The sequence below is a fragment of the Ranitomeya variabilis genome, chromosome 1 (genome assembly GCF_051348905.1).
Source record: "Ranitomeya variabilis isolate aRanVar5 chromosome 1, aRanVar5.hap1, whole genome shotgun sequence".
Classification (NCBI taxonomy): domain Eukaryota; kingdom Metazoa; phylum Chordata; class Amphibia; order Anura; family Dendrobatidae; genus Ranitomeya; species Ranitomeya variabilis.
The window spans coordinates 991,124,072-991,149,377 of NC_135232.1; the positions used below are offsets into that span (position 1 = coordinate 991,124,072).

The following is a 25,306-nucleotide window of genomic DNA, read 5'->3' on the forward strand; positions in this document are numbered from 1 at the left end:
TATGCAAAAATTTCTACATTTCTGTTTTTTTCAGTCAAGATGGGGTGCAGAGCGTACTTTTTTGAAATTACCAAATGGCTGCAATGAAACAAAGAGTGAAAAATTTAAAGGGGTCTGAATACTTTCCGTACTCACTGTATAATTGAGGGGTTAAAGAGCCTTGGTGGTCTTACTTTTAGGACTCCCGCCAATTCAGAGAATGAAGGGGCTGCAGTGCAGATGTAGTGTTCAGTCACGCTCCTTGCACCATGATGCTCAGACACTGACTGAGGAGAGGTAGCGCTGTGCTCTGTGCCTATTTTACCATTTATAATATGACAGTTCTTTTGTCTGTTGAATTTCTATGTTTTTATGATTTTAATCTATGACCTATTTTTCTTCTTTCCTTTTTCAAGGTGTTTGAAGCAGTAATTACTTGGGTAAACCACGACAAAGATGTGCGTCAGGAGCACATGTCACATCTAATGGAGCACGTTCGCCTTCCGTTACTTTCAAGAGATTATTTAGTGCAGGTAATCAAAATAATTTTTTTTTTTTTTTTTTTTTATTGATGAATCTAAAACATGTTTTCCACGAACAGCATGTCACTAGTGATGAGGGTATGTGCTCCGGACACGGTGTTCTCTGATCATGCTCGGGTGCTAACAGAGTGTCTTCGGGGTGCTCAAATAATATGTTCAAGGTCTCGAGGCTGTTCTACAGCCGCAACACATGCAGGGATTGTCTAACAAACAGGCATGTGTTTTAGCTGTCGAACAGCCGCGAGACATGCAGCCGCGGGAATTCAAGCATATTTTTCAAGCACGCCGCGGACACTTTGTTAGCACCGGAGCATGCTCGGGAGCACATTCACTCATCACTACATCTCTCCATATCATAGTCAGTCCTTTAAAATGGTTCTCTAGTTGTGAGGACTAAAGTGAATTCTTGTGGTTTTGGCTGATCCGGCACTGCTGCAGTATTAACCCCTTCAAGACGCGGCCCTTTTTCGTTTTTCACTTCCCTCCTTCCCAGAGCCATAACTTTATTTTTCCGTTAATATGGTCATGTGAGGGCTTATTTTTTGCGGGACGAGTTGTACTTTTGAATGACACCATTGGTTTTACCATGTCTTGTACTAGAAAACGGGAAAAAAATTCCACGTGCGGTGAAATTGCAAATAAAGTGCAATCCCACACTTGTTTTTTGTTTGGCTTTTTTGCTAGGTTCGCTATATGCTAAAACTAACCTGCCATTGTGATTCTCTAGGTCATGACGAGTTCATAGACACCTAACATGTCTAGGTTATTTTTAATCTAAGTGGTGAAAAAAAATTAAAAACTTTGCTTAAAAAAAAAAAACATTTTCCGATACCCGAAGCGTCTCCATTTTTCGTGATCTGGGGTCAGGTGAGGGCTTATTTTTTGCACGCCGAGCTGACTTTTTAATAATACCACTTTTGTGCAGATACGTTCTTTTGATCGCCCGTTATTGCATTTTAAGGCAATGTCGTGACGACCAAAATAACGTAATTCTGGCGTTTCCAATTTTTTTCTCGCTACGCTGTTTGGCGATTTTTAATTGATAGATCGGGCGATTCTGAACACTGCGATACCAAATACGTGTAGGTTTGATTTTTATTTTTTTCTGTTTTATTTAGGATGGGGCGAAAGGGGGGTGTTTTAAACTTTTATATTTTTTATATTTTTTTCATATTTTTAAAAACATTTTTTTTTACTTGTGCCATGCTTCAATAGCCTCCATGGGAGGCTAGAAGCTGGAACAACTTGATTGGCTCAGCTACATAGCAGCGATCATCAGATCGCTGCTATGTAGCTGAAATGCAGGCTTGCTATGAGCGCCGACCAAAGGGAGGCGCTCACAGCAGGCCGGCATCAGTAACCATAGAGGTCTCAAGGACCTCTATGGTTACTGTCCTGACACATCGCCGACCCCCGATCATGTGACTGGGGTCGGCGATGCGCTCACTTCCGGCCGCGCGGCCGGAAGCGGTAGTTAAATGCTGCGGTCAGCGTTTGACAGCGGCATTTAACAGGTTAATAGCGGCGGGTGAATAGCGATTTCACCCGCCGCTATTGCACGCACATGTCAGCTGTACAAAACAGCTGACATGTCGCGACTTTGATGTGGGCTTACCGCCGGAGCCCACATCAAAGGGGGAGACACGACATGCGCAGTACGGCGCATGTCGTGAAGGGGTTTTAAACACCTTCAGTAACTTCTGGAACAATGTTGTGTAATCTCAATTAACGCGTTTCAGACAACTGTTTATCGTATACCTTAACACCTTCACGACATATGACGTAAATATATGTCATGGCCCTGTCTTTTCCCCCACGTGACAGCTGATTTTCATCAGCTTTCATGAGCCTTTAACAGCCGCGGGTGAAGTGGTGCTCCACTCTTGACTGTTAACCTGTCAAATCCTGCTGTAAATCTCTGATAGTGGAATTAAACACACAATGGCTGGACGCGCGTCATAAATCCCACCCAACCCCGACACATGATAGCTGGGCACTGATGGGTTGTCATTAGATCTAGGGGCCCGCAGAAGACCCCTGTGCATACTCGTGGCCGGCATTCATAGATCGTGATTTTCGCTGTACATAGCAGTGCTGATATGCACAGGCGATCAATCGGAACTTCAAGTTTCCCAAAGGGATATTATTCAATACAGTAAAAAGTGAACATTTAAAAAACACAAGTTCAAATCACCCCCTTTTGCCCCATTGAAAACAAAACCATTAAAAAAATACATAAAAAATATACATATTTGGTATCACTGCGTTCAGGATTATCAGATATTTCAAAATATAACATTACCGTATATACTCGCGTATAAGCCGACCCGAGTATAAGCCGACCCCCCTAATTTTGCAACAAAAAACTGGGAAAACTTAATGACTTGAGAATAAGCTTAGGGTGGAAAATGCAGCAGCTACCGGTAAATGTCAAAAATAAAAATAGATACCAATAAAAGTAAAATTAATTGAGACATCAGTAGGTTAAGTGTTTTTGAATATCCATATTGAATCAGGAGCCCCATATAATGCTCCATATAGTTCATGATGGCCCCATAAGATGCCCCATATAATGTTCCATACAGTTCATGATGGCCCCATAAGATGCCCCATATAATGCTCCATACAGTTCATGATGGCCCAATAAGATGCTCCATACAAAATACGCTCCATATAATGCTCCATACAGTTTATGATAGGCCCCATAAGATGTTCCGTATTAAAATATGCCCCATATAGTGCTGCACAAATGTTGATTATGGCCCCATAAGATGCTCCATACAGATATTTGCCCTATATAATGCTGCACATGGCCCCGTACAGATATTTGCCCCATATAATGCTGCACATGGCCCCATACAGATATTTGCCCCATATAATGCTACACATGGCCCCATAAGATGCTCCATACCGATATTTGCCCCATATAATGCTGCACATGGCCCCATAAGATGCTCCATACCGATATTTTCCCCATATAATGCTGCACATGGCCCCATAAGATGCTCCATACAGACATTTGCCTCACATGCTGTTGCTGCAATTTAAAAAAAAAAAAAATGACATACTCACCTCTCAGGCCCCCGGCACTTGCTATATTCACCTGCTCCGCGTTCCACCGCCGGGCGCCGCTGTCTCTTCCCCGTCCTCTGCACTGACAGTTCAGGCAGAGAGTGGCGCGCACACTAATTGCGTCACCGCGTCCTCTGACCTGAGCGTCACTGCAGAGGACGGGGAAGAGACAGCGGCGTCGACGGTGGAACGGGGAGCCGGCAAATATCGCGCACTGCGTTATACTCACCTGCTCCTGGTGCGGTGTCCCTGGTTCCCCTGGGCCGGCAGCTTCTTCCTGTAGTGAGCGGTCACATGGTACCGCTCATTACAGTAATGAATATGCGGCTCCACCCCTATGGGAGTGGAGTGGGGTGGGGTCCATATTCATTACTGTAATGAGCGGTACCATGTGACCGCTCACTACAGGAAGAAGCTGCCTGCGAACCAGGGACTGCGCCAGGAGTATGATTACACAGCCCCTGCTCCCCCTCCCCTGCCGACCCCTGGGAATGACTCGAGTATAAGCCGAGAGGGGCAATTTCAGCCTAAAAAAATGGGCTGAAATTCTCGGCTTATACTCGAGTATATACGGTAATCCGGTTGGTAAAGAGTGTAAACCAATAAATAAAATGCAAGAAGAATCAATCAAAACATTGTATCTACCCCAAAATGGTATAAATAAAAAGAAGTCAGCTCAGGGTGCAAAAAATAAGCCCTCACACAGTCCCAAATCCCAAAAAATGGAAATGCTGCGGGTCTCGGATAATGGCTACAAATGCAAAAATGTTTTTTCATACACATTTCTGAACTATTTTTCACCACTTAAATGAAAAATAAAATATTCATGTCTGGTATCTGCATGCTCATACTGACCTGGGGAATCTTATTGTCAGGTCAGTTTTACCATATAGTGAACATGGTAAATGGGGAAAAAAAAAATGTGAAGTTGCACTTTTTTTGCAATATCATCACACTTGGGTTTTTTCCCTTGTTTTTCCAGTACACTATATGGTAACATCAGTGCCATTGAAAAGTACAAACGAGAAGCCCTCATACAGTCATATTGACCAAAAAAAAAAAAAAAGTTATAGCTTTTGGAAGAAGGGGAGAAAAAAATCAGAAAATGGCGTGAAGGGGTTAAAGACTGTCCCACATCTGGCATTTATGGCGTATCAACCTGATGTGCAATAAGTCTAGCAATCTAATGGCTGCAGCTTCAAGGCGCACTGGGCTCTAGTCACAGGTCCTATAGCAGTGATTATAGAGCGCGGGATCCATGCGCAGCCACATCTCCTGTCTCTGTGACCAGGGCAGTATTCGGAATGGGGCATCTCATTTATGCCATGTCCTCTGGATAAACCATCAAGGATTGTTCTGCGACAACCCCTTTGAATGGATCTTTCATATGAATGCCACACACAGTGGTATTCATCACAATAGCATACCCCCCCATAAAGCGCATAAGTCTAAGGCGCATGTTTTTCTCCTTGGCCTTGCTGTTTGGAAAAATCTGTCTACTGTACCGCTCCAAACAACGCTAGCCTGGTAAACCTTAAGCGCCATTTTCAGTAGCTCCGATGCAATGTGTGGCATCTGTGACACATTCATTCGATACTTACAATGGTATGTATTGAATGTTTTTTTTTTTAAAACGCTGTGTGAATATAGCCTTAAAGAGGTATTCCCATTTGCAAGATCTTATCCCAACTTGTAGTAAGTGTAATAATATTCGCAAATGCCTCCAATAAGAAATGTAGTATAGTTCTCCTGGTAAGCTGCAGACTGCGACATAGTTTAGGTCTCCATGGTTATGACCGCTAGCAATTAACTGTCACTATGAGTGGTTGTAACCATGGATACCTAACCTACTGTAATGCTGCACATGAGGTAAGCAACAGTGTTTATTAGTTAAAGGAATGTAGCATAGTTCTTCTATCGGTAACTGCTGTTCAAAGGCCGTTAGACAGCGTTTGTTTTGTCAAAATCCCAACATCTCACAATAGCCTGTTTTTGGACCTCATTCATTATTATTATTTATTATTATTATTCATTTTTATAGCGCCATTTATTCCATGGCGCTTTACATGTGAAATACGGGGCAAATATAGACAAATACATTAGACATGAGCAAAAAAAACAAGGCACACGGGTACATAAGGAGGGAGGACCCTGCCCGCGAGGGCTCACAATCTGCAGGGGATGGGTGATGATACACTAGGAGAGGGCAGAGCTGGTTGTGCGGCGGTTCAGTAGGTTCAGGATCACTGCAGGCTGTAGGCTTGTCGGAAGAGGTGAGTCTTCAGGTTCTTTTTGAAAGTTTCTATGGTAGGCGAGAGTCTGATGTGCTGGGGTAGAGAGTTCCAGAGTATGGGGGAAGCACGGGAGAAGTCTTGGATGCGGTTGTGGGAAGAAGGGATGAGAGGGGAGTAGAGAAGGAGGTCTTGAGAGGATCGGAGGTTGCGTGTTGGTAGGTACCGGGAGATCATGTCACAGATGTATGGAGGAGATAGGTTGTGGATGGCTTTGTAGGTCATTTTGAGGGTTTTGAACTGGAGTCTCTGGGCAATAGGAAGCCAGTGAAGGGCTTGGCATAGGGGAGAAGCTGGGGAATAGCGGGGAGACAGGTAGATTAGTCGAGCAGCAGAGTGTAGGATGGATTGGAGTGGTGCCAGAGTGCTAGAGGGGAGTCCAGAGAGTAGGAGGTTGCAGTAGTCGAGGCGGGAGATGATAAGGGCATGCACTAGTGTTTTTGTGGTGTCACGGTCAAGGAATGCGCGGATCCGGGAAATGTTTTTGAGTTTGAGGCGGCAGGAGGAGGCAAGGGCTTGGATATGTGGCTTGAAAGAGAGGGCAGAGTCGAGGATCACCCCGAGGCACCGGGCGTGTGGGACTGGGGAAAGTGAGCAGCCATTGACATTGATGGATAGGTCTGGTGGAGGGGTAGAGTGAGATGGGGGAAAGATGATGAATTCTGTTTTGTCCATGTTCAGTTGTAGAAAGCGAGCAGAAAAGAAGGCTGAAATAGCAGACAGACAGTGCGGGATTTTGGTAAGTAAGGAGGTGAGGTCAGGTCCGGATAGGTAGATCTGCGTGTCATCAGCATAGAGATGGTACTGCATACCGTGGGATTCTATGAGCTGTCCCAGACCGAAGGTGTAGATGGAGAAGAGTAGGGGTCCTAGAACAGAGCCTTGAGGAACACCAACTGACAAGGGGCGAGGTGAGGAGGTGGTGTGGCGGAGGGAGACACTGAATGTCCGATCTGTCAGATATGATGAGATCCAGGAAAGGGCCAAGTCTGTGATGCCAAGAGATGAGAGGATTTGTAACAGAAGGGAGTGATCCACAGTGTCAAAGGCAGAAGACAGGTCCAGGAGAAGGAGGACAGAGTAGTGTCGCTTGTTCCTGGCAGTTAGTAGGTCATTGGTGACTTTAGTTAGGGCAGTTTCAGTTGAGTGATGGGAACGGAAGCCAGATTGTAATCGATCAAAGAGGGAGGAGAGGTGAGAGGACAGTTCAAGATGGATGTGCTGCTCCAGCAATTTGGAGGCATAAGGAAGAAGAGATATCGGGCGATAGCTAGACACAGAGGATGGGTCGAGGGAGGGCTTTTTGAGGATGGGTGTGATCTTGGCATGTTTGAAGGATGAGGGGAAGACACCTGTTGTGAGTGAGAGGTTGAAGAGGTGCGTTAGGGTTGGGATGAAGACCGTGGAAAGGTTAGGGATGAGGTGAGATGGGAGCGGGTCGAGCGTGCAGGTGGTGAGGTGTGATCTCGTCATAATTGCCATTTCACTGGAGTAATTTTCTTTTTTTGTGCGTGTGGCTTTAGTATTTGCACCTTTTTTTTCTACAAGTTTTATATCCCTTTTTTTCCCAAGTTGACAATCTAAGTCTTATTTTTATTGTACTTTTTATGAGAACTTTAAATAGCCAGATATTTTTAGATAGATTCAAGAAAAGCAACTTTTATCAAATGTTGCATTTTTTTTCTCCCACTGAATGGATAAAGGTTTATGAAGGATTTTTTGTTTTGGTACATTTTTGCCAAAGGACTTGTAACTGCTAATGCTAAAACAAAAAAAGAAAAGAAAAATATTGCAAATTGTAGCACAGAATGAAAAAAAAAAATCTATCTTTGGCCAAATTCATGAACTGTATTATATAGAAGACAAAAGGTCCGATTCAACATCTAAGATATATTGAATTAGTTTTTTTTGTTTTTTTTACTCCAAATACTGCTGTGAAGGTTTGATGGAAGTTGAATAACATAGTGAGATCTTAAAGGGCACCTGTCACCCCGTTTTTTGAAGATGAGCTAAAAATACCGTTAAATAGGGGCAGAGCTGGGCGTTACATTAGTGTCTTTGTGTGCCTTTATTACCTACCTAAGCTGCCGAAATACCTTTGTAAAGTCGCCGTTTTCTGCTGTCACTCACACTGGTCTGGTCCTATGGGCGTGGTCAGGGCCGGCGTCAGCACCCGGCGTACCCGGGCAAGTGCCGGGGCCCTGGCGAGACAGGGGGGCCCATTCAAGGCCGGCGTTAGGGGCAGCCAGCTGCCAGTGCCTAGGGCCCCCGCTCCCCCAGGGGCCCTCAGCTAGCAGCACATCACGCAGCTGCTATAATGGGGCCCCTGTGAGGCAGGGGGGCCCACCTGTCGCAAGTGCCAACTCCCCCGCCTCCGCTTTGAACTTTACCGGCCGCCGGTAAAGTTCAAAGCAAATGATGGAGGAGAGAGCATCACCTGACGCTCCCTCTCCCATCATTCTCCACTCTGCCGCTGCGGGTGCGCAATGACATCATCGCGCACTCGCTGTGTGTCAGGCAGTGCAGCGGCAGCCACCGAGACCGGAGCAGGGAAGGAGCAGCGAGGCGCGGGAACGTTGAGAAGTGAGGAGTGTTTTTTTGGTTTTTTTTAACTATAACAGTGACAGTGAGTACTGGACTATGGGGCCATTCTTGGGGGAGGGGGGCTGTGCTGTATACTACATGTATGTGCTATATACTACATGGTTGTTCTATGCACTACATGGCTGTTCTATATACTACATGGCTGTTCTATATACTACATGGCTGTGCTATATACTACATGGGCCGTGTTATATACTACGTTGGCTTTTATATGCTACGTGGGCTGTGCTACATGGCTGTTGTATATGTTCTATATACTATGTGGGCTGTGTTATATAATATGTGGCTGTGCTATATACTACATGGCTGTTCTATATACTACGTGGGCTGTGTTATATAATATGTGGCTGTGCTATATACTACATGGCTGTGTTATATAATATGTGGCTGTTATATACTATATGGGCTGTTATATGCTATGTGGGCTGTGCTATATACTACATACCTGTGTTATATGCTACGTGGCTGTGCTATATACTACATGGCTGTGTTATATGCTCCGTGGCTGTGCTATATACTACGTGGGCTGTGTTATATACTACATGGCTGTGTTATATGCAATCATGAATCGTGGTATGTGTTAAAGGGGGCCCACTGAGACTCTTTCGCCTGGGGCCCTCAAAAACCTGGAGCCGGCCCTGGGCCTGGTGACAGCGCTGTTTCTCCCCCAGAAACCTGCTCATCATTACGTTGGTGGCGTAGTGGTGTGCGCATGTCCAAAGTGAAGATCCACTGCCCAGGAGATTCAAAACAGCGCGGTCTTCGCTATTCGCCGTTTACCGGTGGGCGCGGTCATCTTTCCTGTGGCCGCGCGTGCGCAGATGGAGCGCTCTGCTGCCCGGGGCTTCAGGAAAATGGCCGCCGCGATCTCCATCTGCGCACGCGCGGAATCCTGTGGCCATTTTCCTGAAGCCCCGGGCAGCAGAGCGCTCCATCTGCGCACGCGCGGCCACAGGAAAGATGGCCGCGCCCACCGGTAAACGGCGAATAGCGAAGACCGCGCTGTTTTGAATCTCCTGGGCAGTTGATCTTCGCTTTGGACATGCGCACACCACTACGCCACCAACGTAATGATGAGCAGGTTTCTGGGGGAGAAACAGCGCTGTCACCACGCCCATAGGACCAGACCAGCGTGAGTGACAGCAGAAAACAGCGACTTTACAAAGGTATTTCGGCAGCTTAGGTAGGTTATAAAGGCACACAAAGACACTAATGTAACGCCCAGCTCTGCCCCTATTTAACGCTATTTTTAGCTCATCTTCAAAAAACGGGGTGACAGGTGCCCTTTAAAAACACAAAAATACTGACCCAACACATGCTGGAGAGTTTTCTTTATTTTTTTACAATCTAGTAACCACCATTGATTGTATGTAAGTTATGTGCTTGGCCTGAATTGTGTTCCCTTAAGTCAGCAATGCATATTGCATACGTCCTGTGAAAAGCACTTTCCAATAGGTAACCTCAAGTCCACACGTCTGCCCTCAGGCTACTGCAGTGCCATGTTAGTGTAGCGTGAGCTTAAATCTACATCCACATCAATGCAAACTCTAACCACTTATGTTCGCCTCACCTTTTGGCCTTTTATTAACCACTTCAAGGCCACCCACAGTATATATTTCCAGAAACGTGCCATTTTTCAAAACTGGTATGCGATATATATTATATAATATATATAATATACAGTATGTGTGTATATGTATGTGTACAGTGTGTATATATATGTGTACAGTTTGCGTGTGTATGTATATGTATATCAGTGCAGACCAAAAGTTTGGACACATCTTCTCATTTAAAGATTTTTCTGTATTTTCATGACTATGAAAATTGTAAATTCACACTGAAGGCATCAAAACTAGGAATTAACACGTGGAATTATATACTTAATTTCAGTTGTTTCACACTTTTTTGTTATGTCTTATATTCTAGGTTCTTCAAAGTAGCCACCTTTTGCTTTGATGACTGCTTTGCACACTCTTGGCATTCTCTTGATGAGCGTCAAGAGGTAGTCACTGGTTTTCCCTTCACAGGTGTGCCCTGCCAGATTTAATAAGTGGGATTTCTTGCCTTTATAAATATAAACACAAAAAAGTACACGTTTGGTATCGCTGATTCTGGTAAGATTTGATCTATAAAACTATCACAATAGTTAACTCCTTAAATGAACACTGTAAATAAAAAATTAAAAGACATGACAAAAAATTGATTTTTCATCATATCGCCAAAACAAGTAAATAAAATACATTCAACTTTTGGATTGCATCACTGAAAACGTCATCTTGTCTTGCAAAAAAACAATCTGCCATACAGCTTTGTCAGCAGAGAAATAAAAAACTATAGCTCTCAAAATATAGCAATGCAAAAACAATTATTTTTTCGATAGAATAGTTTTTGTGTAAAAGCAGAATTACATAAATTATATAAATGTGATATCGCTGTAATCGTACTGATCCGAAGAACAAAGCAGCCTTATCACTTTTACCACACAGTGAATGGCATAAATAAAATTTACAAAAAGCAGTTACTGAATTGCTGTTTTTTTGTCAATTCTGCTTCCCAATAATTGGAACAGAAGGTGATTCAAAAAGATGTCTTGTGCCCAAAAATAGTACCAATAAAAACAATTCATCCTGTGAAAAACAAGCCCCCACATGACTCAGCCGAAATATGGAAAAATTATCGCTCTCAAAATATGGCGATGCAAAAACTTTTTTTCCTTTAGTAAAAAGGTGCTTTTTTTTTTTTTTTTTTAGTGTGCAATAGTATTGAAGCTTAAACGCTAATATAAATCTGGTATTGCTGTAATTGCACTAAAGTTGTCTAATCACTTATACCACACGGTGAACGGTGTAAAAAATAACAAATTCACCTGCTGTGGATTTTCCTTTCATTTTGCCTCCCAAAGATCGCAGTAAGGCTCCATTCACATTTATTCTGCGCTAAGCTCTTACACCGGGTTTTATGTTTAAATCTTGGAAATACATGACAGACAGACAGAACCCCCAGCGCAAGATTCCCTATAATGAGACCTATGGAAACACTGTGGATGCAGTGTGGCTTATGAGCCATTGTGGGTCCGGTTTTTTTAGGGTGCATGAAAGTGCCATCGGCCACAGTTTTGTGCACCTCTGAAAAGGACACAGTTGAACATAAGCCAGACAGAGTCCAGAGTAATTCTGCTGCCTCATTATAGTGAATGGATCTTTTAGGAGTTTCCTCTGAATCACGTTATTTGGAGATTTAAATGGAAACCCCTATATAAGTGCTCAGCAAAGAGCATAGGATAAATGCAATCCAAAATGTTTTGTAAAGTGTTCCCAATAAAAGCTTAAACTCAATCCACAAAAAAAGCAAGTCCCCACTCTGGTCTGTCACCTGTGAATGGAAATATAGGGGGCTTCCATGTTACTGGTATCACAAAGTTTCTGGAAAAGCTCTATAGCTTATGCGCTCTCAAAAGAAATCCAGTGAATTCTGCTCTCCCAAATCCAAATGTCCACCTCCCTTCTGAGCCCCACAGTGTGCCTAAACCATATTTAGCGTCCATGTGCTTGGCATTTTTGTAGTGATGAGAGCCTGCTTAATGTACTAGGTGGTTGTCTCCAGAAGCATTAGCTGGGCACAATGTACCGAGCAATACAATGTACGGGCACTACAATGTACTGGTCATTACAATGGCAGATTTATCATTTTTTTTTCAGCAACAGCCACTGCTGCTTATTTCTGGAAAACACCCATGGAGTCTCGCTATGTTGCTAAAAAGTACTGTACAGACACATATGGAGTATTGCCACCTTCAGCAGAAATTGTGTGACAAATTTTGTTGCCATTGTATCTATTTCCCCTTGTGAAAATGTAAAATCTGGGGTTAAAACAATTTTTGGGTGGCAAAAATGTAATTATTTTTCTTTACCGCCAAATGGCATAAATTTCTGAACGGCACATGTGGTATTCAACATGCTCGTTGCATCATTAGATGAATTAATTGGTGGGTGTAGTTTGTAAAATGGGGTCACTTATGGGAGGGTTCCACTTTTCTGGTACCTCAGAGGCTCTGCCAATGTGACATGCTACATTCTAGCACGATATGAACCCCAATAATGCTGTTCCTTCCCTTCTGAGCTTTCTACATGTGGGCTGTTGGAGTACTCGGGGGAAATTGTGTAACAAATTGCACCATTCATTTTCACCTATGAGCCCTTTTGAAAATTAAAAGCTTGGGCCAGAGTATCATTTTAGTGGAAAAATGGTAATTTTCCTTTTACTCAGCTTAATGTTATATAATTCTGTGAATTGCCTGAGGGCTAAAAATGTTCACCATGCCCCTAGATGAATTCTTCAATAAGTGTAGTTTCCAAAATGGGTCACTTGTCGGGGTTTCTGCTGTTTTGGCATGCCAGGTGCTTTTCATATGTGACATGGCATCAGCAATCTATTCCAGCCAAAATTGCCCTCCACAACTCAGTTGGCGTTCCTTTCCTTCTGAGCCCTACTGTGTGCCCAGACAGTAGTTTTCCACCACACATGGGGCATCTGTGTACTCAGAAGAAATTGCCCAACAAATTATGTGGTCCATTTTCTCCTGTTATCATTGTGAAAATGAAAAAATTGAAGCTAAAGTAGTAATTTTTGTGGGAAATATTAAATTTTTTTCTTTTTTCCCTTCCGCATAGATTTATTTACTGTGAAGTACCTACAGGGTTAATGAACTTCTTGAATGCTGTTTTGAGCCTTTTGGTTATTTTCTGTCACATAGATCCCTCAAAGTTACTTCAAATGTGATGTGGTTCCTAAAAAAATAAATGGTTTTGTAAATGTTTTTGGAAAAAAATGCATATTAACTTCCTAACAACAAAACATGTTTAAAAAATGATGCTGACGTGAAATAGACATGTGGTAAATGTTATTTATTAATAATTTTGTGTGGTATGACTATCTGGGAACCTGTCTTATCCTTTGTAACATGTGATGTGTCCCCAGTGTGTTTTTTGTGATGCAGTGTGCATCACGAACACGTTGTTTTCCATTAAAATCGCCGCTGTAATCCTGCTAAAAAAAATTTTCATATAGTTATCTTACCTGCTTGTTTAGTCATAGGGGTGTGCTTGATCGTGATCAGTAAGGCTTGTCCCCACCGATGTCACTGTATATCCCTTTCTTGTGCAGTTGTATCCAAGCAAAAATAAAGGGAGATATCCAGTGAGCGTAGAAGGAACAGTAGTAGACGTTTTTGCAAAGAACTTCTCAATATTTAATGAATCCAATCATTTTACATGTATAGTCAAAAAGTTGACCCCTCACCCCCCTAAAATTAGGCGTTTCGGCAGATGCCTTTTTCAAGTTTTTCAAGATCTTGGTGCCAAGATCTCCATCTGTGCATCCGGTGACCATTTTCCCGGAGTTCACCACATAGGAAACCATGTAACTGCGGTGGCTCTGGGCTTTCACAAGATGTCGGCAGAGCACCGGCAGCGCCGCACATCCGAACACCCCCTCATCCCAGTCTGCTGCCTGCACCAACACTCCACTCTTGCCTCCTCCAGCAGCGACCCTGGGACCCCGCTTCACTGCAGCCACCATCCCCAGTAAGCAATAAGACGCATGGATTATAAGAGGCATCACCATTTTATTTTTTTTAAAAATTAGGTTTTTTCTTCCTATTTTCTCCTTAAAATTTGGGGTGCGTTTTATAATCTGCAAAATACAGTAATACCTCTCCTTTGTATGTCTCCTGTCAAAGTGAGATCAGAGAAGGGGGAGAAGCTTGGTCATGACAGCCCATACCTATACTGTGGAAGCATTTAGAAATATAACTTCGTCCGTAAAACTTTTAGGGTATGTGCACACATTGCAGATTTGCCTGTGGAATTTTCTGCGCAGATTCTGCATCTCTTGGCAGAAACCGCAGGTGTGGATTTGATGCGTTTTTGATGCGTTTTTTTATGCAGATTTGCATGCGTTTTGAACGCTAAATAAAGATCTATTATTGAACAAAAAAATTATGTCATTTCTTGTCCAACCTCTTAATTTACATACTCCATTGAAGAATGTTTACACACACAGAGAGATAGATGGATAGATATATCTATAGCTAGATATAGATAATACCAAGCCCGATGTTTAGTAATAAACATAATAAAATGGTACATAAAGAGTTCTATAAAGACATATTTACACACACACACACACACACACACACACACACACACACACACACACACACACACACACACACACACACACACAAAATCTGTGTTGGCCGGGGTCACACTTGCAAGAAACTCCCACGAGTCTCGCACCTCATTACCTGGCACTGCCGCCGGCACTTGGACCGGAGCGTAGAAATACATGCAGCCGCACACTCCGGTCCCGAGTTTCTTGCAAGTCTGATCCTGCCTTAAGCACAATATCTGTTTAATTTAAAAAAAGAAAAAAGGCAAAAAAAAAATTGTGTGGGCTCCTGCGCAATTTTCAAGTCCAGATTGGGAAAGCCTGTGACTGGGGGCCAATATTTATATCCTTTACTGGCTATTAAGATGGGGGGGGGGGCAAAAAATGATGTCGGGTCCCCCTATAATTAATAGCTACAAAGGCTATGCAGACAGCTGCGGGCTGTTATTCATAGGCTAGGAAGGGGCCATGGATATTGCCCCCCCCCCCCGGCTACAAACGCCAGCACACAGCCACCCCAGAAATGGCCCATTTCTAAGATGCACCAATTCCGGCACTTAGCCTCTCTCTTCCCACTGCCCTGTATCGGTGGCATATGGGGTAATAAGGGGTTAATGTCACCTTTGATTGTAAGATGATATCCGATAGTAGTGAAAGAGTTAAAAAGACACAGCCACAAAAAGTATTTTAATATTCTTAATTTCACCATACTTACAAACACACCTAATTCCCCGAAGCCATCGATCACCTGCAAAAAATAAAAAATAATAAACCAACCGTATACTCCCTGGTCTGACATAGTCCAATTAATAACGAGTGTCCCACGACGATCTCCCCTATAGAACAGTGGCATCAGGTGATGTCACTGCTCTATAGGACCTCCAGTGACACACTGACAGGAGACAATGGCTCCTGCAGTGCATCACTGAAGAGGTTGCTTGAGTTCATTCTCTCGTTTTACAGCAATGCTGCGTGGGAATTTTCTCACACAGCATTGCCGGCAAGAGAATGAACTTAAGTGACCTCTCTCCCGGCAGTGGCGGAGGGATATACATTGCGGAGGATTACCCCAGCTGTCAGTTCATCGCGGGGCCCCTGTAGAGCACTGACATCACCCGATGTCACTGTTCTACATAGTAGATTGTCATGGGACACTCGTTATTAACTGGACCATGGCGGAAAGGTAAGTATAGGTTGGTTTATCATGTTATTTTAATTACAGGAGAATCTAGGGCTTCGGGGACTAGGTGTTTGGTAAGTATGTTCTCTATGTTGTGTTGTATGTTATGTGTATGTTATATGTTGTATATATTTGTTTTTTTACTACTGAACACAGCCATTGTCTGATGGGACTACTTTCCTATCATTGGCAATGCTGTCACTGTGAGCATTCATTGCCGGATAGGATCAGTAATTCCATCAGACAATGGCTGCTTATACAGACCCGCACACACACAGGGACACACATACACACCCGCACACAGGGACACACACAGAGAAAAAATGCTAGTACTTTATATAATAATGTCCTGATCCCCCTGATGATTCTTAATATGATGAAACGCGTTGGGAGACACTGTATATAAGAAGGACCACATGGCTAAAGTACATGACTTATTCACTGCCATGGATGGGACCCTGTGAACTCCGCTACAAAAACTGGTGGACATATCCGGTCCTATAGATGAGTATAATCTGAGAAATGATATTTAAAACCCCAATATGATGACATATAGAACGTATGCCTATGAGTGAGTCTCTTTAGATGAGAGGCATAGATGTATTCAGGTGGTTATTTGGGATAACTGATATGTTACAGGAATTGGACCTATGTTTTACTTTCCTTGATCAATTTGAGCTTGCTGCTATATACATTGTACCGCCATATGTTGGATGAAACAACGGTAGATATACATGATGGTTAAATGATCACCAGGGAAGAATGGTGATAAGTGCCTCCCTGGGTATATCAATTTGTTTACTGTTGTTTTCTGGACTGCCATCTCTTGAAAAAACAATAAGAGATATAATGGCCACATGATGATTGGAGGCAAGTGATAATGAGTACCTCCCGAGGACAAGATACACATGTGTAATAACACAGATTGTATAAAACAATATAATATTCAATTGATATAGGTTCAATAGATAACACAGGTCAACAAAAAAAAAATTTTTTTCTGGTGTCCAAAATATTTTAATGAATTTGGGGTATTTTTGGGGTGCTGATTCTGAATATGCTATCAGTTTTGCCAGATTGGCTCAAGTTTTTGACATTTTTGGTATCTTATTTATAGCACTTGTTGGTAAATGCGACGCATCATCTCATTAATTTCTTTGGATTAGTACTTGAACTGAGCAGTTCTCAATATAGTTTTGTGTTAATTAGTGTTCTAAAAGTTTGTTCATAGCTTGATTTTTGCACTAACTTTATGTTGTTGTCTGTTTTCCAGTGAAAAGCATGAACTCATCAAGAAGTTGTCTTAACGATCCAGACTCATTCTGTTACATTTGTGGTGAATACACACTGCCAAAACATAGAAGAAACATAACAGACTTCGTAAAAAAAGTGTATTTTGCCTATTTTGGGGTTATGCTTGGGGACCAAGACAAGTTTTGGGCACCACACATAGTGTGCAAAGCATGTATCGAATTATTACGAAAATGGAGCAAAGGACAAAGAAAAAGCTTCAAATTTGGTGTTCCAATGGTGTGGAGAGAGCCAAAAAATCATCATGATGACTGTTATTTCTGTGCAGTGCAAGTGCAAGGATTCAATAAGCATAAGAAACGAAAATGGGAGTAACATGGAATCTGCAAGAAGGCCTGTCCCTCATTGTGAAGATGTGCCTGTACCTGTGTTTACCATAAATAAGTCATCATGATGATTTTTTGGCTCTCTCCACACCATTGGAACACCAAATTTGAAGCTTTTTCTTTGTCCTTTGCTCCATTTTCGTAATAATTCGATACATGCTTTGCACACTATGTGTGGTGCCCAAAACTTGTCTTGGTCCCCAAGCATAACCCCAAAATAGGCAAAATACACTTTTTTTACGAAGTCTGTTATGTTTCTTCTATGTTTTGGCAGTGTGTATTCACCACAAATGTAACAGAATGAGTCTGGATCGTTAAGACAACTTCTTCTTGATGAGTTCATGCTTTTCACTGGAAAACAGACAACAACATAAAGTTAGTGCAAAAATCAAGCTATGAACAAACTTTTAGAACACTAATTAACACAAAACTATATTGAGAACTGCTCAGTTCAAGTACTAATCCAAAGAAATTAATGAGATGATGCGTCGCATTTACCAACAAGTGCTATAAATAAGATACCAAAAATCTCAAAAACTTGAGCCAATCTGGCAAAACTGATGACATATTCAGAATCAGCACCCCAAAAATACCCTAAATTCGATGAAATATCTTTGGCACCAAAAATGCTGTTGACCAGTGTAAGAGACAGGTTGCCCACTAGAGAGATGGGGATCGTATATTGCATTTGAAAATTTGTGAATATTGATTTATAAGGGCAGATAAAGACCATGCATGAGAATATATACAACTTGGTAGTGCCCCTATGTATTGGTACATGTGGTGTGTACAAAAATTTTTTTATTTGCACTAGCACACTTTTTGCACAATTTTTTGTACTTTGGAAGGAGGTTTTAATGAGCTTAATAAAGACTAAGTTTTAAATATATATCCTAACTGGCTGAGAGTATAGTACACACTCCGCCCACAAACTTCCCTCCTCCCGATCTGCAGCGTTTCATCCGCAGCAAAACCACAGATCTTTTTTACATCTGCGGATTGGCCTGACACAATGGAAGTCAATGGGTGCAGAAACGCTGCAGATCCGCAAAAAGAATTGACATGCTGCGGAGAAAAAAGCTGCGATTCTGCGCATTTTTTTTCCTCCTCATGTGCACAACAAATGTCAATTTTACATAGACTAACATTGACTGCACTGAGGACTTGATGCGAATCCATGCGGCCAAAAATGCAGCGGAAAGGCATTAAAATCTGCAACGTGTGCACATAGCCTTAGAGAGAGCAATTCTAGAAAAAAAACTAAAACGGTGTAGGTGTCCTTGCAACACCGTATTGCCGTTATTAGACGTTGAACAATATATTCATGTGTGGCAGTACTACACATCGGAGAAATACAATATTCAGTTTTGAGGTCATTATTTTACGTTGAATCAACTACGCAAAAAAAAATAAAAAATTAGAAACTGTGTATTTTTTGCAATTCTGCCCATTTTCCCATGGAAGATCTGCAAAATGGAAAAAATATCCACTCCAATTTTAGATAAATTTAAAAAGCCATCATTGTCCCACAAGGAAAAAATATCAGGGTAGACTAAGCAGCAAAAATAGAAATTGCTGTCAGAATGCAGCTTTCCAGTTTGAAATTTTTTCGGGGGTCATCAAGGTCCCAAATGCCTTTGGTCATGAAGGGGTTAAGCTATGATTGGATATTCCCGTGAAATAGATGTTGGTCACCATAGGATTCCACTGTGAAAACACAAATATGTTTACCTTGTACTTTTTTCTGTTTTATATATTTCTTTCGGAATGCAGTAACCAGCTGCTTTTCTAAATGCGCGATCTCTCTAAAAAAAAAAAAATATATATATATATTACATGTGAAAAATTTATAATATTCATGCTCTTAGTGGATTTTTACATAGAAATTAGAAAGCTTAAAAATATACTAAATATTCTCATCATATAAATTTGAACTCCAAGAAGGAAAAGTTGTGGAATTATGAAAATCGCAGGATGGAGAGACTTGTTACGGAAATAATGGAGACCTATTTAAACATCTTGTTAGTGTTGAGTATGAGAGCCACATACAGAAATCCTCGCACTTACACGCATTCACTGTTATTAATGAGGTTATTAATACCGTATTTTTCGCTTTGTTAGACACTTTTTTCCCCCCAAAGTTGGGGGGAAAATGGGAGGTGTGTCTTACAAAGCATACATGCCTTACTGATACCATTGTTGTAGGCCGCAGGCTGGGATGAGGGGGTGTCCGGGTGTCTCATCTCTTGAAATCTTGGTCCTGAGATCACCATATATGCATGCGCCGCCCCCGGTGGTGGCTATATTCCCAGAGTCCACCGCACAGGGAACCATGGAATTACCGGGGCTCTGGCCTGTCGCAAAAAGTTTGCAGAGCCCCGGGTCACGGGCAGCGCCAGACACCCACGCAGCACCGGCCAGCAACCGCATCGGACATGCACCAGCACAAGACCCCACACCAGCGCGCCGCACATCAGAGCCCCCCCTCATCCTAGCCTGTGGCGTACAGCATCGCCCCACTCCTGCCTCCTCCAGCACCCACCACCCCCGGTAAGCAATAAGATGCATGGATTATAAGAAGCACCACCATTTTATTAAAAAATATTTTTTTCTTATTTTTCTCCTCAAAATTTGGGGTGTGTCTTATAATCCGGAGGGTCTTATAATCCGAAAAATACAGTAGTTGTTCTGCTACTGTGAGTGATATGACATATGTCGATCCTGTCATTTCCATGGTGCCACAACTTTTCCCTCTTAGTGCTACAATTTCAATGTTGAGGAGTGTAGAATGAAATCTGGGCCTAGACTAGCATGTGTCAGTGATACCAGAGGAGATCCCCAAAATCAAGGTTCTCTCATTTATCCTAATAGTTTTGAACTGACACGTCACGCTCATGAAATAGAGGAAACTTGCTCCAGTATCTCTGATGCATTTGCATCATGTTACACGATACCGTTAATCCATATTAATTTTGGAATCTCCTCATAGAGCCCGTATAATTAAAAACTAACATATTAAAATGTAAGGTTCTTTTAGTTTTTAGCCAACACCAAGATCTACCGGACCCAAATATATATAAAAAATGGGATGTACTAAGTAGAGACCGGGCGCACTGTGTCAGGCACTGTGGTTACGGATCCCACATAATCCCCAAAAGCATCAGACTGCAGGAACGGTGTCCATTCTTGTAATCCGAGCGTCGGTGCCACTGTATGGACGGGTATACTTGCAGGAAATGCCGTGAATGTGTGCAGATTGTGACATCAGATCATTTCTGTTTTTAAGAGAGTTGAAGAAGAGACTCTAGTGAAAAACAGCAGTGCCTGTAAGGATTACCTCATTGAAGCTATGAAGTACCACTTACTACCTGGAGACCAGCGGACATTAATAAAGAGTGCCCGGACACGGCAGAGAACTCCCGTCAGTCTTCCCAAGGTAGGATGTTACTTTCCAACCCTCGGCATATTGTACACAGCAGTGCCGTCTTCAGAACATGAGAACCGTCTGGTTCTTTTCCGTATACATGTAACTGTTGATGGGAGTAAAAACTAGAATTAGAGGAAAGCCTTCCCATTGTAGAGATTTCCCTCATGACATTCAGATTCTCTTACTTGGACCTTAGCTGAATTCAGACTGGTACATTATTAGTACGCAGTTTGTGGAGCATCTGACAGGACATGTCTCTCCAGTAACATGGGGCATTTGGTCCCATGAATGCTGCCTTATTGTAAGGCTTCATAATGAATTGAATACACAGGGTGTGGTTTTTATTAGCACCAGTTGGTCGGATGTCCTAATTCTAGAGGTTGATCATGCTGGAAGAGTGTAAGAAACATTTGGAGATCCAAAGTAAAATTGTCACATACAACCTGATTAATTTGACTGTATTAGGTTATGACAGTAATCTGGAACATCTCACTCTCGATTGAATTACATTTATATGAATTAGGTTTTAGTTTTCTTAACCAATCTTTACCAGATTGCAAAATGCAAAAATGTTGTGAGAAACTGCAAAGTAAAACATTGCACAACTGTGTGACTGCGTTGTTGTGGACATTTTAGCACTGAAGATCAGCAAATATTTCTGCAAATTGGTATTCTGTAGCCATGTATTTGTATTGTGAAATGTAAATTATGACCATTCGTAATGTTGAGCCAACATTCATACTGCAATCAGTGTGTGTTTAGCATGTTCACCAGGAAGGCGCCTGTCCTTAAACTGAAGAAATCGGTTTGCTTCACATTACAAAGGCCTCTTGGCTCTATGATATAGTCCACAGCACATGCCGATCTTTCCGATGGTAATTTACATGAGACGTGAAAGTATCCTCAGCAATGTGAAACAGACGATTGAACTACCATTCAATCACCATTGTGCAATTCATCCTTGTCCAGGTTCTTTGGGCATAAAGCCGGCAGTGACGCCTGTATGATGGAATTCAGTGTCAACCTAAGTTGCAATGTTTCAGGGCAATCTAGGTTTCTTGTGCGTTTAGAACCAATACCTCATGTCGCCAGCCTCCAGCAGTAAAAACATTACAGTGTAAAACATTATAGTGACTAGCCACATTTACAACGCAAATACTGGATAATGGCAGATTTTTCAACATAAACACTGAAAAATGGCAGTATCAAAATATCAAAAGTATAAAAAATCATTAGTGTCCTAAATACAATTCGGTCCAGAAATATTTGGACTGTGACATTTTGGCTGTTCACCAAAACAAAACAAAAAAATATACCATACCTATCTCTGTCGTTCTGTCCCACACCGTAATTCATGTCTGGGGATAATTAGTTTTCAACATGGACGGTGCCAAGATGCGACCATCCAGGCTGAGAACCAGTGGTGAATGAGATGCTGCGAGCGCAGCATCATTGACCAGCGGTGACCTCATCACTGGCATTTTCCCACGGTCCTGAGGTCACCGCAGTTCAGCCCGGCTGGGCTGACATCACTGAGGCTGTGCTCGCAGCATTTGATTTGTTCATTCTGCCTCAAAGATCGCAGTAAGGCTTGGCACATATTTATCCTGCACTCTACTCTGAGCAATACACCAGTTTTCTTGTGTAAATCTCTGCAATATGTGATTCAGATGGAACACCCAGAGGAAGAGTCCCTATAATGTGGCAGATGGAGGCTTTGTGGTCACTGTCTGGCCTGTGATCCAGCAATGTCAAGTCTTTTGAAGCGTGATTAAATGTGCAGTCGACCACCGTTTTGTGTTCTTATGAAAAGGAGGGCAATGCTGAACAGAGGCCAGATAAAGTCCAGAGTAACTCTGCTGCCTCATTATAGTGAATGGATCCCTCGGGGGTTTTAGCTGAATCACGTCACTGAGATTTCGATTGAAACCCCTTTCAGCATAGAGCACAGGATACATGTGATCCAAAATGTTCTCAATAAAAGCTTCAACTCAGTCCACAAAAAATGCAAGTCCTCACTCAGGTCTCTCATCTGTTCACGGAAATATAGGTGGCTTCCACATTACTGCTATTTCAAAGGTTCTGGAAAAGCAAAACGGCTCCTCGCCCCCCAAAAGAAAATCAGAAAATTCTGTGCTTCCAAATCTAAGTGCCCCCCCCCCCCCTTTTGAGCCTCAGTGTGCCTAAACCACATTTAGTGTTCACATGTTTGGCATTTCTGTAGCCATAAAGAGTCCGCCTACTTTATGGGTTCATGTCTCCACAAGCACGGACTGGGCACTACAATGTACTGGGCACTCCAATAGCAGATTTGCAGTTTTCACTCAGCAACAGCCTTTGCTGCTTGTTTCAGGAAAATACTCATGGAGCAAAATCATCACTACACCTGAAAATAAATTCAAAGGGGTATAATTTCCAAAATGGGGTCACTTGAGGGGGGATTCTCATCTTCTAGCATTTGGATATTCTGTATATGGAGTCCGCAAACTAGTCTAGGAAAATCTGTGCTTCAGGAGGCAAATAGCGCTCCTTCCCTCCCAAGTCTTGCCGTGTTGCTAAGGCCGGCCTCACACTCAGCGTATGTAAATACGGTCCGTTTTTTACGGCCGTAATACGCAGAAAAGTCCCCAAAATAGTGGTCCGTGTGTCAGCGTATTTTGCGCATGGCATTCTCCGTGTGTAATCCGTATGGCATCCGTACTGCGATATTTTCTCGCTGGCTTGCAAACCGACATCTAATGGATTTATGTGCTCAAATGTTCGTTAAAACATATACAGTGTATGTGTGTGTGTGTATGTATATATATATATATATATATATATATCAATCATTGAGACACATATATATATATTCTGTATTTATATTTAATTCAGCGCGATATATGTGAAAAGCCGGTAATTCAATTGCCGGCTTTTCATTTCTCCTTCCCAAACCCGACATGATATGAGGCATGGTTTACATACAGTAAACCATCTCATATCCCCCTTTTTTTTGCATATTCCACACTACTAATGTTAGTAGTGTGTGTGTGCAAAATTTGGGTGCTGTAGCTGCTAAAATAAAGGGTTAAATGGCGGAAAAAATTGGCGTGGGCTCCCGCGCAATTTTCTCCGCCAGAGTGGTAAAGCCAGTGACTGAGGGCAGATATTAATAGCCAGGAGAGGGTCCATGGTTATTGCCCCCCCCCTGGCTACAAACATCTGCCCCCAGCCACCCCAGAAAAGGCACATCTGGAAGATGCGCCTATTCTGGCACTTGGCCACTCTCTTCCCACTCCCGTGTAGAGGTGGGATATTGGGTAATGAAGGGTTAATGCCACCTTGCTATTGTAAGGTGACATTAAGCCAGATTAATAATGGAGAGGCGTCAATTATGACACCTATCCATTATTAATCCAATTGTATGAAAGGGTTAAAAAAAACACACACATTATTAAAAAGTATTTTAATGAAATAAACACACAGGTTGTTTTAATATTTTATTGCTCTCTCAATCCACCTGAAGACCCTCGCTCTGCAAAATAATAAACCAACAATATACATACCTTCTGTTGATCTGTCACGTCCCACGATGTAAATCCATCTGAAGGGGTTAAATCATTTTACAGGCAGGAGCTGTGCTAAAGCACTCGCTCATGCCTGTAAACCCCGGGTGCTGAAAGGAAAGCTGGGTGATCTGTACTTACATTGAGTCGCGGTGAGGCGCCCTCTGCTGGATGAACTCATGAACTGGAGCCTTGGAAAAGTTCCCACGCTCGATCTTCATATGAGTTCATCCAGCAGAGGGCGCCTCACCGCGACTCAATGTAAGTACAGATCACCCAGCTTTCCTTTCAGCACCCGGGGTTTACAGGCATGAGCGAGTGCTTTAGCACAGCTCCTGCCTGTAAAATGATTTAACCCCTTCAGATGGATTTACATCGTGGGACGTGACAGATCAACAGAAGGTATGTATATTGTTGGTTTATTATTTTGCAGAGCGAGGGTCTTCAGGTGGATTGAGAGAGCAATAAAATATTAAAACAACCTGTGTGTTTATTTCATTAAAATACTTTTTAAGAATGTGTGTGTTTTTTTAACCCTTTCATACAATTGGATTAATAATGGATAGGTGTCATAATTGACGCCTCTCCATTATTAATCTGGCTTAATGTCACCTTACAATAGCAAGGTGGCATTAACCCTTCATTACCCCATATCCCACCGCTACACGGGAGTGGGAAGAGAGTGGCCAAGTGCCAGAATAGGCGCATCTTCCAGATGTGCCTTTTCTGGGGTGGCTGGGGGCAGATGTTTGTAACCAGGGGGGGCCAATAACCATGGACCCTCTCCTGGCTATTAATATCTGCCCTCAGTCACTGGCTTTACCACTCTGGCGGAGAAAATTGCGCGGGAGCCCACGCCAA

General features: G+C 42.5%; 1 protein-coding gene across 4 annotated transcripts in view; it reads left to right on the plus strand.

Annotated features, from left to right (window-relative positions):
- KLHL2 (kelch like family member 2) overlaps positions 1-25,306 on the plus strand; it is a 146,757-nt gene that overhangs the window by 73,407 nt on the left and 48,044 nt on the right. For all 4 annotated transcript variants that reach the window (XM_077279459.1, XM_077279460.1, XM_077279461.1 and 1 more), the window contains 2 exons: positions 396-512; positions 20,760-20,909. In XM_077279459.1, coding sequence (XP_077135574.1) covers positions 396-512; positions 20,760-20,909 — 267 coding nt within the window. The remainder of the gene's footprint in view (positions 1-395; positions 513-20,759; positions 20,910-25,306) is intronic.